Genomic DNA, 14,946 nt, shown 5'->3' with positions numbered 1-14,946 from the left:
ATGGGCTAGTTATGACAACAGGGTTTGGGATCCGAGTGTTGATAGTATACAGCTATGGCTTATTGAGGAGTTGGTTATAATTCTGCTTAGTTTGAGACCTGATGCAAGGATAGTCAAAGTTTTAGTCTACAGGTATAGTGATATCTTATAGATTTATATGGGATTCTGGTACTGATTGCTTGAGAACAAGCAATTTTAAGGAGGGGAGATTTGTAATGTCCCCTTTTCTGGGACATTAGAAATGTTAAAGGCGTATTATTTATAATATTAAAATTGACTAGGAGAGCGTGGACTCAAAATATTGAAGGTCAATTTAATGTTATAAAGTGGGCAAAAAGGACAAGTGGAGATAAGATGAAAAGCCAGGAGGGAAGTTGAAGAGTCACAGTTGTGGGGATAAAAGTAGAAGAGACTCTTTCATTGGACATGCTTGGATTTATTATTCAGATTTCAGTTCTCTCTTGGGAGAGTAATCGAAAAGCTTAAGCTTTCAGCTAGTATGAGGGCATAGCTCCTCATACCGACAGAAAGTGGACGCAAACCCATTGTCCTCGGAGATGTCACATCAGGTGTCTCACATGTGCTTACAGGTTCTTTTCTTAAGTTTTCCAGTCTGACTGTGAAGCTATATTTAGGATTGGATTTTGCAAGTCGGTTATTCTATTGCTGTTGTATAATGCAATAACATTGTTTTAAGAAGTTGTGTGTGAGTTTACTAGTTTTATGTTGTTGGTTTGTAAAGCATTTTATAAGCTTGAATTGCTGAATATTATTTTGACAAGAAATGATTGTTATCTTGTGGAGAATCTTTTGGTTTTATTGTTGTATTATATTACATCTACCTATGTTTGAGTTTTGAATGCTATATTCAAGAAGAAGCTGGATAAATATCTGTTGGAGTTTCTCCTGGTTTTGATTAATACATCCGATATGTTTAGTTCTGAATATATTTTGGGTTAGAACAAGTAAATATCCAGTTGGGGATATTTCATGTTTTTGGAATGGGAAGCCATTTCGGGATGAGATATTAGAAAGAAATTAGTGAGTAATTGTTTGCTAGTATTGAGGTGGAATTTCAGAGGTGGCAATGTGTAGGTTGTGTTAGGGACAACCTACAGGAGAGCATGGATAATGATCTGGGGCCTCATGAATGGAATCTTGGTTCTAGAACACGTCTTCCATGAGTTGGCAAAGATCCCAACTCTATAGATGGATAGTTGTAGTTGTGTGATTTTGGTGCTTGCCCGACCTCTAGTTGGGCAGGAGTTCTACTTAACCACATTTTCTTCATGTGAAAGACTTCCCTATAAAAGAAACTAGATCTACTTGTGCAATGTTGAGTATGACTGTATGAAGGCTTTGGATTTGAGCCTTAATGTGGTTTATGTTTGACTTTTATCGGATCTTGGTGCCTATGGATATGACAATGTAGCACAACAGAAGTTTCATAGCAATGTTTATATTAGAGTGGCGCAATGGAAGTTTGATAGCAATATGGTGCAACGAAAATTAGATGACATTTCACTTTTATTTGTGTGGTTTTATTCGGGACCTTGGAGCTGATGTCATTGGTTTGATGACGGATTGCTTGAGAACAAGCAACCTTTTGGTGACAAGGATTTGCAGTGTCCCCAAATTTTTAATTTAATAGCTCAATTAAATCAATTAATTAATTGTTCTGATAATTTAAATAATATAATAAAAGTACCTTTAATTAATACCTACGGGGGCCCAAATTAATAAAATAAACGTATTTGTATTTGGGGCTTGAATTGATTTACGTATATCTTGGGCGCATCATTTATTTTTTTGGTAGGTGTTTGTTGCTGTGTTGGCACCTGTTATGCTCTCCCAAGTTTCCCTCCGATGTGGTATTTATGTTTGGCATGTAGGAAATTTTTTGGTATCCCATTGGAGTTCTCCTTTGTTCGCTATTTCAGAAGTGAAAGGTCTTTCCTATTTGGCCAATCACAGTTTTGGTGGGATTCATCCCTCACCCTATTCTGCTCTATTTTTCTTGGCTTCAGAACTAGCAAATTTGAAGCGTTACTATGATTTGAGTCAAAGAGTTACTTTTCACATTATTGAGATTAGGTATTTTTTCATCCATCTAGTGTATATTGCACATTGTCAATATATCTATTGATCACTGTCATTACATTCAAATATATTGTGTGCAACCGAGGATTGATAATCTATACCCTACACCATCATCATCAACCGTACAACAATCTGCGTACATTCACTGTACAGACTATACCAGCCACTATACAAACATCCTAACCTCTGTATGCCATTGTATGGACCCCACTCCAACACCGTGCACCATCCTCCTTCCATCCCCGTATGCCACATTCCATCCATCAATGTACGACCACACCCTTCATCACACATCATTTGACATTCAACCTCCATACGTTTTTGTCTGACTGCATGGGCTGAAATTGACGGTCAAACTACCATACGACATTCTTGTCTTCACCATAGGACATTCTAGTCTTCACTGGATGATTTGCTACTTGGAGTTGCCAGTATTCTCAACACTGTATGGATAGAGTGGGCATTGTAGAATGTTTTCAAGTCAGAGGTAGCACAGGGACCCTTGAAGGTGATCTGAAGCACAAGAACATTACATTGACTTTTTCTTTTTGGTGGAATTGGGCTTTCCCTCAGTATTCCTTCATTTTCTACTTCGATGATTCTTCTCAACTGTTTTTATTGCTTCCTTTGTTCTATCAGCCAAATGAAGCTTCTTACAATCCTTTTGTAACTTACTGACTTCTTAGGACACGTCTTTTGTCTTTGTTCAATTGTACATACATGAATTTCTAGAGGTATATTGTCTTGTAGTGTCACTTTCTTCCTCCTCCCTCCTCCCTCTTGTACTGCTGCAGTATTCTGTTGAGTACATTGCTATTGATCCCCTCTCTTATTGGGATACGTCTTCTGTCTTTGTTCAGTTATACATACACGAGTTTCTAGAGGTACATTTTCTTGTAGTGTCATGTTCTTCCTCCTCCCTCCAGTTTCTTTGTACTGCTGCAATATTCTGTTGAGTATGTCGCTATTGATCCCCTCTCTTCTTGGAGGTTTTGAGGGTAGTAAAGTTACATGCAAACAACCTTGAATGTCTCCAAAGAAGATGGTCAACTTCATTGCTCATTGTTAGGCTATTCCGGTTGGTGCTCTTAGGAACCTCTTGTTGGGAGCCTCCGTTCGAACGTATGAGTTTACAAATACTTCACACAAGTAAACCGAGTCTTGTGTCATATGTCTTCTATTATGTATTCTTCTTCTTTACTTTTAGTGACTTCCAATTCTTCCACAGGTCAGTCCAATAATATTTGCCCAAGATTCGTATCTGCAATGATGCCAAATGTTTTATGTAATCCTACAAGATATAGAAGTAAACAGAAATTTAAGTGCAAAACAATTACTATTATAACTATGCATTTACACAGTATGTGATAGATGTCATTCTCATTCATAATTTATTCAATGATATGCAGTAATTACAATATTCCTGTGCTAGTCTCCAGTCAGTCATGACCGCCCGACATGAGCCCCTGACTATGAACCAAAGGTACAATAGAGAGCAGGCCAACATAGGTTAAGATAATCAACTATCAATAACCAACAACCTGTCAAGAACTACCAACTACAATGCATAGCAATGACTACCAAAATATAAGGAATAAACACTTGATCGATACAATTATTTTACTTTTATTACATGGCTGATTTTCAATATAGATGATATTGGGTTTTCCTTCTCTATTCTTGGCTGCACCATAGTTGTACTTAAGCAGATTTATCAGCAGTGGATAATTAGGGTTGAGGTGACCATCTACAGAGTTGATTTTGTGATTTTGCGTGTCTTTTTCATTATGATAATAAAATATTTTTGGAATCATAACATATGCATTGCAGGTATAAGGTACAAACTGCCTCATCGCATAGATTGGAACTTTCATACATGAAGTTAAGAGATAATTAAACCAGAAGCTTATTTTCTGCAAAGAAATGTAGCTTTTCTTTGCCCTCTAACCCTACAAATAATGGATCTATATGCTGATCTGATTGCAGTGGAGATAATTGGGCAGTGTCCATGCTCTAATTTATTCAGTTTGCTGCATAGGTGTCACAATATAAGTTCTATCTCTTTATTCATTTGTATCATATTTGTCGAGAAGAAAAAATTATACTTTGTGCCTTTCAGCTTCTGTAGCAACTAGTTGTTGATGTATCAGTACTATAGCAGTTTATGTATTTTAAATTTATATTATATAGTTAATAGATTCATAGATATGTTCTTTGGAACTAACATGCATATTTTATATTTTATTCACTGTATTGTACAGATATATATTTGGATTGGTTGTAATTCAGCAAAGCTGGGTCATTTATATGCAGGTGCACCAACTCGACCTGTAAGAAACTTGTCTATGCCATTCTTGATTCCAGCTCGATAAGTTTTTTGTGCTTGAATTACAAATAGCCTGTTCAGGAAAAAATACCCGATATAATCTTATAGAAATTGGGGGAAATCGAGGTTTGTACTCTGCTGGTTTGAAGTATCTATGCTGATTATATTTTTTGTTATTTGTCTTACCAACTTAATCTTAACTTGTTTGTTGTAGATTTTTTCTTGCATCTTCTTGTATACAAGAGTTACACAGTAGACTTCAGCACTCAGGATCTCCTGCAAAACCAAAACCAACTTTCACAGGAGAGTAGTATGAAATGAATGCTGGATTATTCATTGAATACACGATAATAATGTAAAAATAGGAATCTTGTTTATATATGAAAGTTGAAAGATAGGGCAATATAGAATTTTGACGAGTGTTACAATCATATGACATGAGACACAAAAAGTAAATGACTTTATTATGCCCTAACCAAACTAGGCTAAGTGTGTATAGGACCTAGATGGGACCAGTTAGGTAATATACTCTGTTCCCACTAACACTCGTCTTGGGTGCATGTTTTGCATGGGGCTCTAGAGATGTTTTTGTTGTCTTTTTTCTATTGTGGATTTTTTAACTTAATTTCATAATCATCAATTTCCTCCTTGGGATTCTTAACAAATATTTGGATTCTTGGATTAGGACCCAAGGTATCATTTGCACCACTTAACTGTTTTGCCTTGATCTATGGCAAGACAACCATGGTGGACATGGATCAGAAGATGAACCCGATAAAGCGAAAGGCAAAATGATATGTTTGCTTTTTAAAAAGTATGTTCCACTTCCAGAAATTATGATAAATACTGCAAAAATGAGGACATTTGTTTTCATATAAGCATCAACAATCATACCTATTGGTTTGGTTGCATAAAACTAGAGAATTGCAGCTCACTTGACAATTTAAGTTCAAGTTTACCATAACCACTAGCGAATTGATGAAATCAAATGCAATATGGGACCGCTTGATGTGTGTGACATGGTGTTTGGAAATTAGATGTCCTTATGTCTGGGATAGAGAATGCAATTATTTGAAAATGAAAACAAATAACAATCATTCCTGCTCGATCCATATAGAAGTAGGCAAAATTTTATTTTATGTATTTGTTGAAGCAAAGCAGCAGTTGCAAGAACTTTTGGGCCAAAGTATGATTATGATGTGTACATCCACTAGGTGTCTTGGTTCCGAAGAAGAAAGGATTGTGGAGGATTTGCATTAATGTATAGTCCTTAACAATTTAAGTCTGTTAACTGTTAATAATTGACGTCATCTTCCTTGTATTGCTGATTTATATGATTATTTGGAGGATGTCAAGTATTCTACATAACTGGATTTAAAATCCGGCTATCATCAAGTTGTAAATGATAGATGCAGAATTGCATTCAGGAGGAAGGAACACGGTTTAAATGCGTGGCTTGTACCTCCTTGTGGGTTGTGCAATGCACTTTGTACTTATATGAGAGTAATGAATGGTGGGCTTCTCTCATTTGTTTTTCTTTAGTTATAGTGTAGATGAATAACATTCCAGTTATCAGCAGGACATGCAAAGAAAAATTGCAATATTTGTAACAGGTATTAGGCTCTGTGAGAACAATCAGCTGCTCCAATTGAAAAATATGAGTTTGTGAGGCAGTTGTGTCAGTTGGCATATTTGAAAAATATGATTGGCTGAGGGAAATTGTGGACAGACCTAGCCTAGATAAAAGTGATCTTAAGTTGTCAAAACGTTCCAATGTGATTGAAGTAAAAAGCTATATAGGCATTCTCCAATATCTTAGCAAACTCGTAAACTCTTTCTTCAAAATTTTATGAACTTTATAGGCCTTGAGAAGAAGTGAGAAGTCATTTAATTAGGGTATGAACAAGCTAACTTCATTTGGTAAGTTCAAGCAAAATATTAACAATGCTCAGTATTTGGCTCTACTTGACTTATAGCAACCAGTTTGATAACGAGTCTGATGCATCAGGGTATGCAAATGGAGAATAAAAATAGCAAGGAGGAAATGCTCAGGATTTGGCTCTACTTGACTTATAGTAACTAGTTTGATAACAAGTCTGATGCATCAGGGCATGCAAATGGAGCATCAAAATAGCAAGGAGGAAAACAATTTTACGACCATTTTGAGATGTTTGCCAAGGAAAATTTGAGGTTAGCGATGCCCACGATTTGGCACACTTTGACTCATAGGAATCAATTTGATAACGAGTTTGATGTATCAGGGCATGTAAATTGAGCATCACATTAGCAAGGAGCAAAGCGATCTTACCACCATTTTGAGATGTTTGCTAGGGAAAATTTGAGGTTAGCAATGCTCAGGATTTGGTACTACCTCCATTATAGAAATTGATATGATAACTAGTCTGATGCATCAGTGCATGTAAATGGGGCATAAGTTTGCAAGGAGGCGAATTTTTTTGCTATCATATTGAAATGTATTCCAAGGAAAATCTGAGATCCAATGTCTAGCAAGGATTTGTATTCATTGATGCAAGTATTGAATAAGTGGAAGCATTATTTGATGAGCTGGGAAACCATGACGCATCTCGATCATTTATTGTTGTATTAGTTTTTGATTAGAAGAAAATAGGTTTTGAAGGGACTGGAAGCCTTGTACAAATAGATTTTGAAGGGGATTTGGAACCCCAGGCTCAAAATATTAAGTACTACATACTAAAAGCCCACAACCAACAACAAGACAACAGCCAAACAAAAAAGACATATAAAGCACAAGCGGCAACAAGCACATGCCAAAGCCTTAACAACAGACACTAAAGGGTTTTACAAGGCGCCCTCAATCTTGAGCAAGAACATGGGTTTTACCAGGCTCCCATAATCTGAAAGGAACGTGGGATTTATCATGGCTCTTGCAACCCTAAAGCATAATGGGTCTTGGCAGACTCCCCTAACCTTGACATATAGCCTGCAGAGAATGCACAATGAAGAACCAACTGAACCATATATTTGGGATACAGTGTTTTGAAAGGCTCCCCCAACCTTCAGCAAACAATTATATCTAAAAAATATTCCTTCACATAACTGAATCCCACCTCAATAGAAGTTGGGACAACCTCAATAGGAGAGCTAGGAGAAAACAAACTCAAGGATCATCCAAGCTTAAAACTCCACCTCTTAGGAGTTCCCTCCACCTCTATAGGAGACAAGCCAAAGAAAGGAAGTACCAGTAGGGCATTAGGCACCCGAAGCAATGATAAGACAAGGAAGTGGACAAGCACATTAATGCTCCCCCAAGTTAAGACACCCATCCCGCACCACCATCAAAAGCACTTGAAAAAGGCGACATCCAAGACTTGCAACCTCCTCCCAAACTAAGACCATCAACCAGGCAATTGCCCTTCGGCACAACAAGGCAAATGAATCCTGGGGCAATGAAAGGTGGAAGAGGAAAAAGAGCACACAAGGCCCCATTATTGAAAACACTCAAAAGACACTTCCACCACAATCACCATCAATGCAAGCCACCAAAAACCTACATAAAAAGGTGATGACCGAAGGAAAGTGAACCTCCAACAAGGAGAGGGGAATAAGAAGAGGCCAAGATCATCAATACATCCCTCTTAAGAAGATAGCCCCAACTAAAACCACAAACTCTAAAGCTAGAGCTCCACAACACTCTCGAAGCAACAACCAACACACCTCTAAATCAGAAAGAACTAGTGTTAGGGTGATGGAATGCTCGCTAGGAAAGAACATGAAAGAGCTGAAATGATCAAAGCTCACCCGCTTAAAAAAATTTGGTTAGCCAAACCCAAAACCGAAACACAACCACCAGTGAAGAATAGCCAAAGGGAAAAGGTCTTTTGAACAATAAAGTCCATCCTCCTTGAATAGTAAACAACCAACCCCAAGAAATCTGAACTCCCAAACCTCTTGTCTTCTGTAAAAAAAAGGCTTAAACTCCAAAGGATCCCACGCAAGATGGATAAATGAGAGGAAAATGACATCAAAGCCCCACCCTTAAGCAAATCAACACCTTCCCTGTCCTCTATCTACACAAAAGGTAGACCAAACATCCATGAGAAAAAACCACACAAGCACCAATACCTAGAAAATGAGGCAAAGCTGAAAAAAGATGTATTCAAGGCAAGGAAAACCCAAACCAAAAGTGAGGAAGACAATAGGATCAGTATCAACAGAGCACCCTCTCGAAGAAAATCCCAACCCCATCGAAATCCAACAACTGTAGGTACAAGAAACCAACACTAAGAAAACCCCATGGAAGCATAGCCTCAACACAAAACTCCCAAACAAACAGGGACCAATTCTTCCTCATAGAAAAAAAAATCGAAAGCCGAAGGAGGAAGATTGAATCCAACACTCACCTAACAAACAAGGCCATTTGCACCATATCGAGCACAACATGAAGCCAAAATCCAACAAGGCCAAAATATTCATAAGGCGTCACCTTCAAACAAAAATAGAACCCCAAGAAGGGACCACTCCACAAATAAAAAGCTCCTATCAACCCCCACTACTGGAGGTATATTTGGGAGGGCATCAAGAAGAACATGGTTGCCCAAAACAATGCCGAAACCATTCTCAGGTCCAAACACAACTCCCAAATCTGCTCCACAAACCAAATAGTAGAAGCAGGGGAGACGAGAAAACACCCATTGAAAAAGAGAAGTCTGAAGAGTCAAACAAAGATAAATCAGCCAAATATGAACCCCAACACACGCAAGCCTCATGCAAAGCTCCGACCAAAAACCTCAAAACAAAGAAAGGCCACAACATGGAGGGGAAGCCAAAAGTCGAGATATAAGGTAATCATCTCCAAGCCCAAAACTATGTTACACTACAGAAAGAGGCCTACAAGGGAATCAAAATTCCCTAATCAAAGAGGAAAACCACTGTTCCAAAACAAACACCACAACCCAAGATAGAGGTGCAATGTAGAGAACGGACAGTTACCATCAAAGAAAAAGGTATGGGAAGCCCCAAAAGCCCAAGCACCTAGAAATGCTTTGTGATGCCAATCCAAAAAAAACCTCAAACAAATCCACAAAGAGGGAAGGCAACACCCCATCCATTAACAACAAAGAACAAGAGGAATATGCGGCTCTTGTACCAAGCATAAGCTCCCAATGATCGCAAGTGAAAAAATCGAAAGAAAGGAGGAGCACCATGCACCCAAAAAACATAGATCCAAATGTCCTGAAAGACCAACACATCCCCATCGTCCCCTTTACGTTTTGCATCATCTAAAGCGTCTCCTCCTGCTCCACTGGAGCTTGTGCAAACCCTAGATTTCAAAACGATATCTCTGTTACCGCTCGTGCCCATCTTGCTATTGTTGCAATAGTTGAATGAATTACACAAAACATATTGTACCAATCTTGTCATTTGAAATGGACTATTTCTCTTTAATAATTCCCTAGGTGATTTAGCATGAGAAAGGAATAACTAATATGAAAAAGCATATGTTTTCTAATCCTATGCTACTGGTTGCAGCTAAGGGCACCATTATGCAGTTTGAGCTATTGAGCTATTCAGTGTATAAGGAGCATGTCACAAAAGTAAAAATTTGAGGAAGAATTTGACTAATTATATTGTTTGGGAGAGTATAGTTTTGATAGAACAATTGATATTAACCTCAAGGGGTTATTGTATGTTTTGGACTACTTTTGTGTGCATCAAGGAGATGAATATTTTTCTAATGAAGGATGTGTATGCCTATAAGCTGGCTAGCTACTATGTGTTGTGAAGAGTAGCACCCAAATTACAATGGTATTTTTACTAGCACTAAATGCAAGTAAATGTTGTAATTTTCATTTGTTGGTGCACGTTATGTAGCATCAGAGAGTGATGCATGCAGAATTGGATTATATCCACCACTATTGGTAGATGGGTAGGTAGGGAGGAAGGGAAGGTAAGGTAAGGGTAGGTCAATCTGGGTAGTTTAGGTTGGGTAGCGAAGATAGGTAAATTAGGGTAGGTTAGGTCAGGTTGGGTAGGGAAGATGAGTATTCCATTGTTTGGGTTTGGGCAAGATCAATAATCAAATAGAAGTGTAGTGTGTGGGGTTTCCTATGGGATGGAGGCTCCCAAAAGGCTCCATCCTAGGGGTTGGAAACACCACCCTAGCAAGGGTAGGTTTTAGTTCAATCTCAACTTGTTTTTGTGTCATCCTTGGTGCTTCTTTTGATCTATCCATCCATCAACCCTTGGCACCACGTTACTTGCCATCTACCCACTAGCGGGTTTTGGCATGTTATTGTTATGTCTCCAATTGTGGGATAGAGTTTTGGGTGGGGTGGGATATATTTCTAAACTTGGATCTGTTTATAAATATCATTTATATGTATTCCGAAAAGATGGCTTCATTTTATTCATAGTTTGTTGTTAGCCATGGGTAGAGCTTTCTTTCTTTTCTAGATATTGAAGGTATTTTTCCTAATATATCTAAACATAAAGAATGGAAGTGTGTTGGGGTGGATCATCATGGCAATATATATGTCTATTTCATTCATGAAATCCATGTAGTTTGGAAGAAATACAAATATTCTTCACTAATATATATGTGGACTTTGCTTAGTCAAAATCTTTAGCATTATACAATAGGGAGAAAAGAATCTTGCGTAAGTTTGCAATTACTTTGTGGAGAGATGGGAAACACTAAGCTGATGCATTCTGCTAGGTTTTCAATCCATGAGTGAATGGGCAAACAAATGTTGCAACTTTTAGGTGCATATGACTCGAAGAATGCAAGGATATGGAATGAGAGTTTTTTCTACCTTAAACACTCATGAAAAGAGTGTTGCTGATGATGCAAGGGCATCTAGGGTTTAAGGGAGATCTTGCAACACCCAAAAAAACACTAGTTTTTCAATAAAGGTTATCTTTGTGTAGAGTAATTGTTTCTAGAAATTTTCCTATTTTTAGTAAGTTGTTCATTTGAGCCCCGAATGTTCTAATTTCTTCCTTGGATGTTCACTTTGCTTCTGTAAGCCTGCGTGTGAAGTTTCACTGCAAGATCAAGTCTGGTTTTGAAGATATTGAAGAATTTTGGTTTTGGTAGGGAGTACAAAAATTTGAACTCAATTTTGATGGCTTAAGAGGCTTCAAAAAGGGGCCAAACCTTAGCTGACCATAATTTCATGTGCATGGCGCTATGGAGCACTTCCAGAGGTTTTCTAAAAGTGGTTATAATAGCCAATCAGGTTAACAGGTCAAAAGTTATTGCCATCGGAAGTTGCACTGCCTTAAGTAAAAAACAAACAAACTTTTAAACACTCATTTTGTGTTTCAAAATGTTTGTGGCATATTCCTGACATATTCCAATTTAAAGAAGAAAATAATTTAAGGATAGTCGCCCTCAAATTGAGGTTCAGAATTTTTAGAACCTTCTGGGTTGGTAAAAATTCCCCTATATAAAGAAGGCCCATATGGTTATCTAGGGCAGTTCTGGTGGTGTAGGTGGTGGCTCTTTCTTGCAGATTATTGTAATGGAAATGCCATATGGCTCTAGCATGTTATATTCTGAATATTGTAGTGGCATTTCATTGAAGATAATAGAAGGCTTCCCTTTTATTAGTTAAAACTTAATATGTTCCCCACAAGTCCAAGATTGATCTGTGTGCTTGTCACACTTGGGAGTGTGTAATTAACACATATTTGGTGGCCCAAATCAAACCCAATATTTAGGGTGAAATGAAAATCCAAAGGATGTGCCCTTGAGGGCACAATGCACCAAACTTCTAGTGCCAGAATGGGATGCACTCTCAGGTTCAAGAATTATCAATCTCCCATTCTGAGGATTCCAAGTTAGGTTTTCACAGAAAAGGCATCTGACTAATATCATTGTTAGCTGACAAATCTGCCACCTTATTACTTTTCTTGAAATAATAGTAAAAAATATTTTTTGAAAAATGCCTATGAACCTCTAAAATTTTATTCACAATGGTTGAGTTCCAATTTTTCAACAATCTATTTATTCACTATAATAATTAGAACATAATAAAGAAAATTAGTGCTGCAGGTATACGTCATAATAATACATATTATGACCTAATAATACATGAAATTCATTGAAAACACAATTAAACTGCCAAAAGTCTTGCTACATCTAGTTCTGATGAATGAATTACTCAGAGCTCTCCAATGAATGACAATATGATGAAAAACTCAAGCAGTTCTTAAGTTCGAATATCACCAATGCCCACTTTCCTGTTTTAAGAGAGTGAAGTTATAAACCTATGTGATATATCATATATCATGACTTGTAGTTTTGAATTATCTATTTCAAATTTACAAGCATAGTTTTGTTATTCTTTGATCTATTTCATGAATGACATTGATATTATGGTTAATTATTTGTGTAATTTTTTGTTGTTTGTTGTACTGATATACCTAAACTGGACTAAACAACCTGCAAATCATTGTTATCTGCACCTGTACCGTGGTAACTTAGTATCTAGTAGATAGACAAGTGACATACCTGATAGGTTAACACTAGGTTGTTTCCTATTTAATCTTACTATGCATAATATAATAGATTCTCTAATGTCAGCTGAAGATTTTGCACATTTTTATAATTTTGAATTATCAGATTTGTTTTATTACTTTCAGAATGGATATTTCTTGAATATTACTTTGTGCGCAGAATAATACAGTGAGCGTAACATCTTTACTAGGAGGAGGTGCAGATAGCACAGGAGCAGGCATTGCTCGCAGGCTTGGTACGTTTGGCTAAAAGTGTTTAACATTCACATTCTAGCCTTATTATACTAGGTGAAGTCTGTGTAAATGCATGCGTTAGCTTTTGTCTGTGTGCAGTATTGAGGACAGGAATAAATATCATACTAGCGTGCAACATTCCAAAGGGCAGTCCCATGCTTGAGGTATTTTCAATGATTAAAACAATGATAATTATACTTTGTTCTTAAGTAGTAGTAATTAGAGCACTGCTTTATGCTGACACAATAATTTTAGGTTCTTCTAACTTTTACTGCCTTACATTTTTGAAAGTCTAGTGTGTAGGATATGTGTTGCTCATTTTTTGAACTCATGCATTTATAGCCAAATTATTTTGTAGGCACATGCAGAAAGAATACTTGTTCAGAAGTTAAATAGTCTGGGTTATTCAAAGGATGAATGTAAGAGACGCTCTTCTGTCAATGTTGCCTAAAAAGGTCATGCATGGTTATGCAATTGCATTTGACAAGATCCACTTCTTAGAGATATTTTGTTGATCTGATCTCTGGTCTATTTGTATTTAAGTATCATCCACTTCATCTACTGCGCATAGATTACTAAGCGGACTCATTTAATATTCTACAAATATCTGTTGTCTTTCTGAAGGTATTTGTAGAACCTAGTTTGTTTGTGTGCATTTTGGAATATGTTTTTAAAGATATCTTCATTGAGGTATCGCCATTGATTTCAATTATTGCACTTTTTGTATGATTTTGGTGACTTTGTTGACCAAATGGATATTGTTGTTAGTCTATTGTTGGCTCAACCTCTTTATTATCCCACAACACAAATAATAAATTAATTTAGCTACCATTTTGGTTTTATTTTCTATTGTGTGTATTCACTGCCATGTCTAAATGTGCATTAAAAAAAAGGGTTTATTTAAAATAAAATGTAAACTCGTATACATTTTGTTTTAATAAGGCATCTGACTCTAAATAGTATAACTAGCATACATGCATGAAGTTGTTAACTTGAATAGGGATGCACTATATGATGGGTATGATTTGTATCATGGTAAATGTTTTATTTCTATGGTAGTATAATTACAACACATTAGCAAATGGGGTGACTAAGTGAAACCTAGGATCGATTGGTTGTAGGGGAGTGATTAGAGATAAAAATGGCAAGTTTATTGCGACATTGGGACTCCCCATTGGAAAACCAAACGACTCACCTCATTGAAGCAATTGGGGCCCATCATACTTCATGATTAGCCCGACAACACAATTGTAAAAAGGTCTAGATTGAAGGGGACTCTAATAATATTATTCAGTGCCTTAAAGGAATAAATAAAACATCGTGGACTATTGAAGGGTGGATTATTTTATCAATTGATATTACTTAGTCCTTTGATAATTGTTTTATTTCCCATTCATTTAGGGAAACTATAGGGTGGTAGATTTTTTTGCAAATAAGGGGGTTATTGTTAAAAGGATAGTGACATTGCTTAGGGAAGCTAACCTTGGGATATTATTAGAGCCATGCTTACATATGAGAGATTGCATGGTTGAGAGCTTTGCAAATGTTGATATGGTAGGAGATAAACGTCGTGTTGATCTTGTCCATTGTGATAGCTTGAGGGCTAACACGCTATTTGGAGGCTCCTAGTAAGGGGGAGATCATCGTGTACATTGAAAAATTACATGGGTGGGACCCAAAGTTCATCAAAATCTTGGCGAAGGAATGGAAGGAGGGCAAGCTAAATCTGTTTGGGAAGTTGGTTATGGTCGACAAGAATCTCATTACCGAGGTGGTGGGTTTCT

The 14,946-nt window shown here is 37.1% G+C and overlaps 1 protein-coding gene across 7 annotated transcripts in view; it reads left to right on the top strand.

Annotated features, from left to right (window-relative positions):
• The window catches only part of LOC149529059 (uncharacterized), an 88,981-nt gene extending 75,047 nt beyond the window's left edge, over positions 1–13,934 (top strand). For 3 of the 7 annotated variants that reach the window (XM_089809735.1, XM_089809736.1, XM_089809740.1), the window contains 4 exons: positions 4,362–4,430; positions 13,089–13,164; positions 13,262–13,326; positions 13,521–13,934. In XM_089809735.1, the coding sequence (XP_089665861.1) occupies positions 4,362–4,430; positions 13,089–13,164; positions 13,262–13,326; positions 13,521–13,613 (303 nt within the window). In that variant the 3' untranslated portion in view covers positions 13,614–13,934. Of the gene's footprint in view, positions 1–4,361; positions 4,431–13,088; positions 13,165–13,261; positions 13,327–13,504 lie in introns of all 7 variants that reach the window. The other 4 variants (XM_089809741.1, XM_089809737.1, XM_089809738.1 and 1 more) reach the window with 3 other exon arrangements.
• The last annotated feature ends 1,012 nt before the right edge of the window (positions 13,935–14,946 follow it).

Source organism: Cupressus sempervirens, chromosome 11 (genome assembly GCF_028749045.1).
Source record: "Cupressus sempervirens isolate cs-2001-9-10 chromosome 11, ASM2874904v1, whole genome shotgun sequence".
Classification (NCBI taxonomy): Eukaryota; Viridiplantae; Streptophyta; class Pinopsida; order Cupressales; family Cupressaceae; genus Cupressus; species Cupressus sempervirens.
The sequence above is the reverse complement of the archived record's forward strand: the minus strand, read 5'-3'. Positions and strand labels throughout refer to the sequence as shown.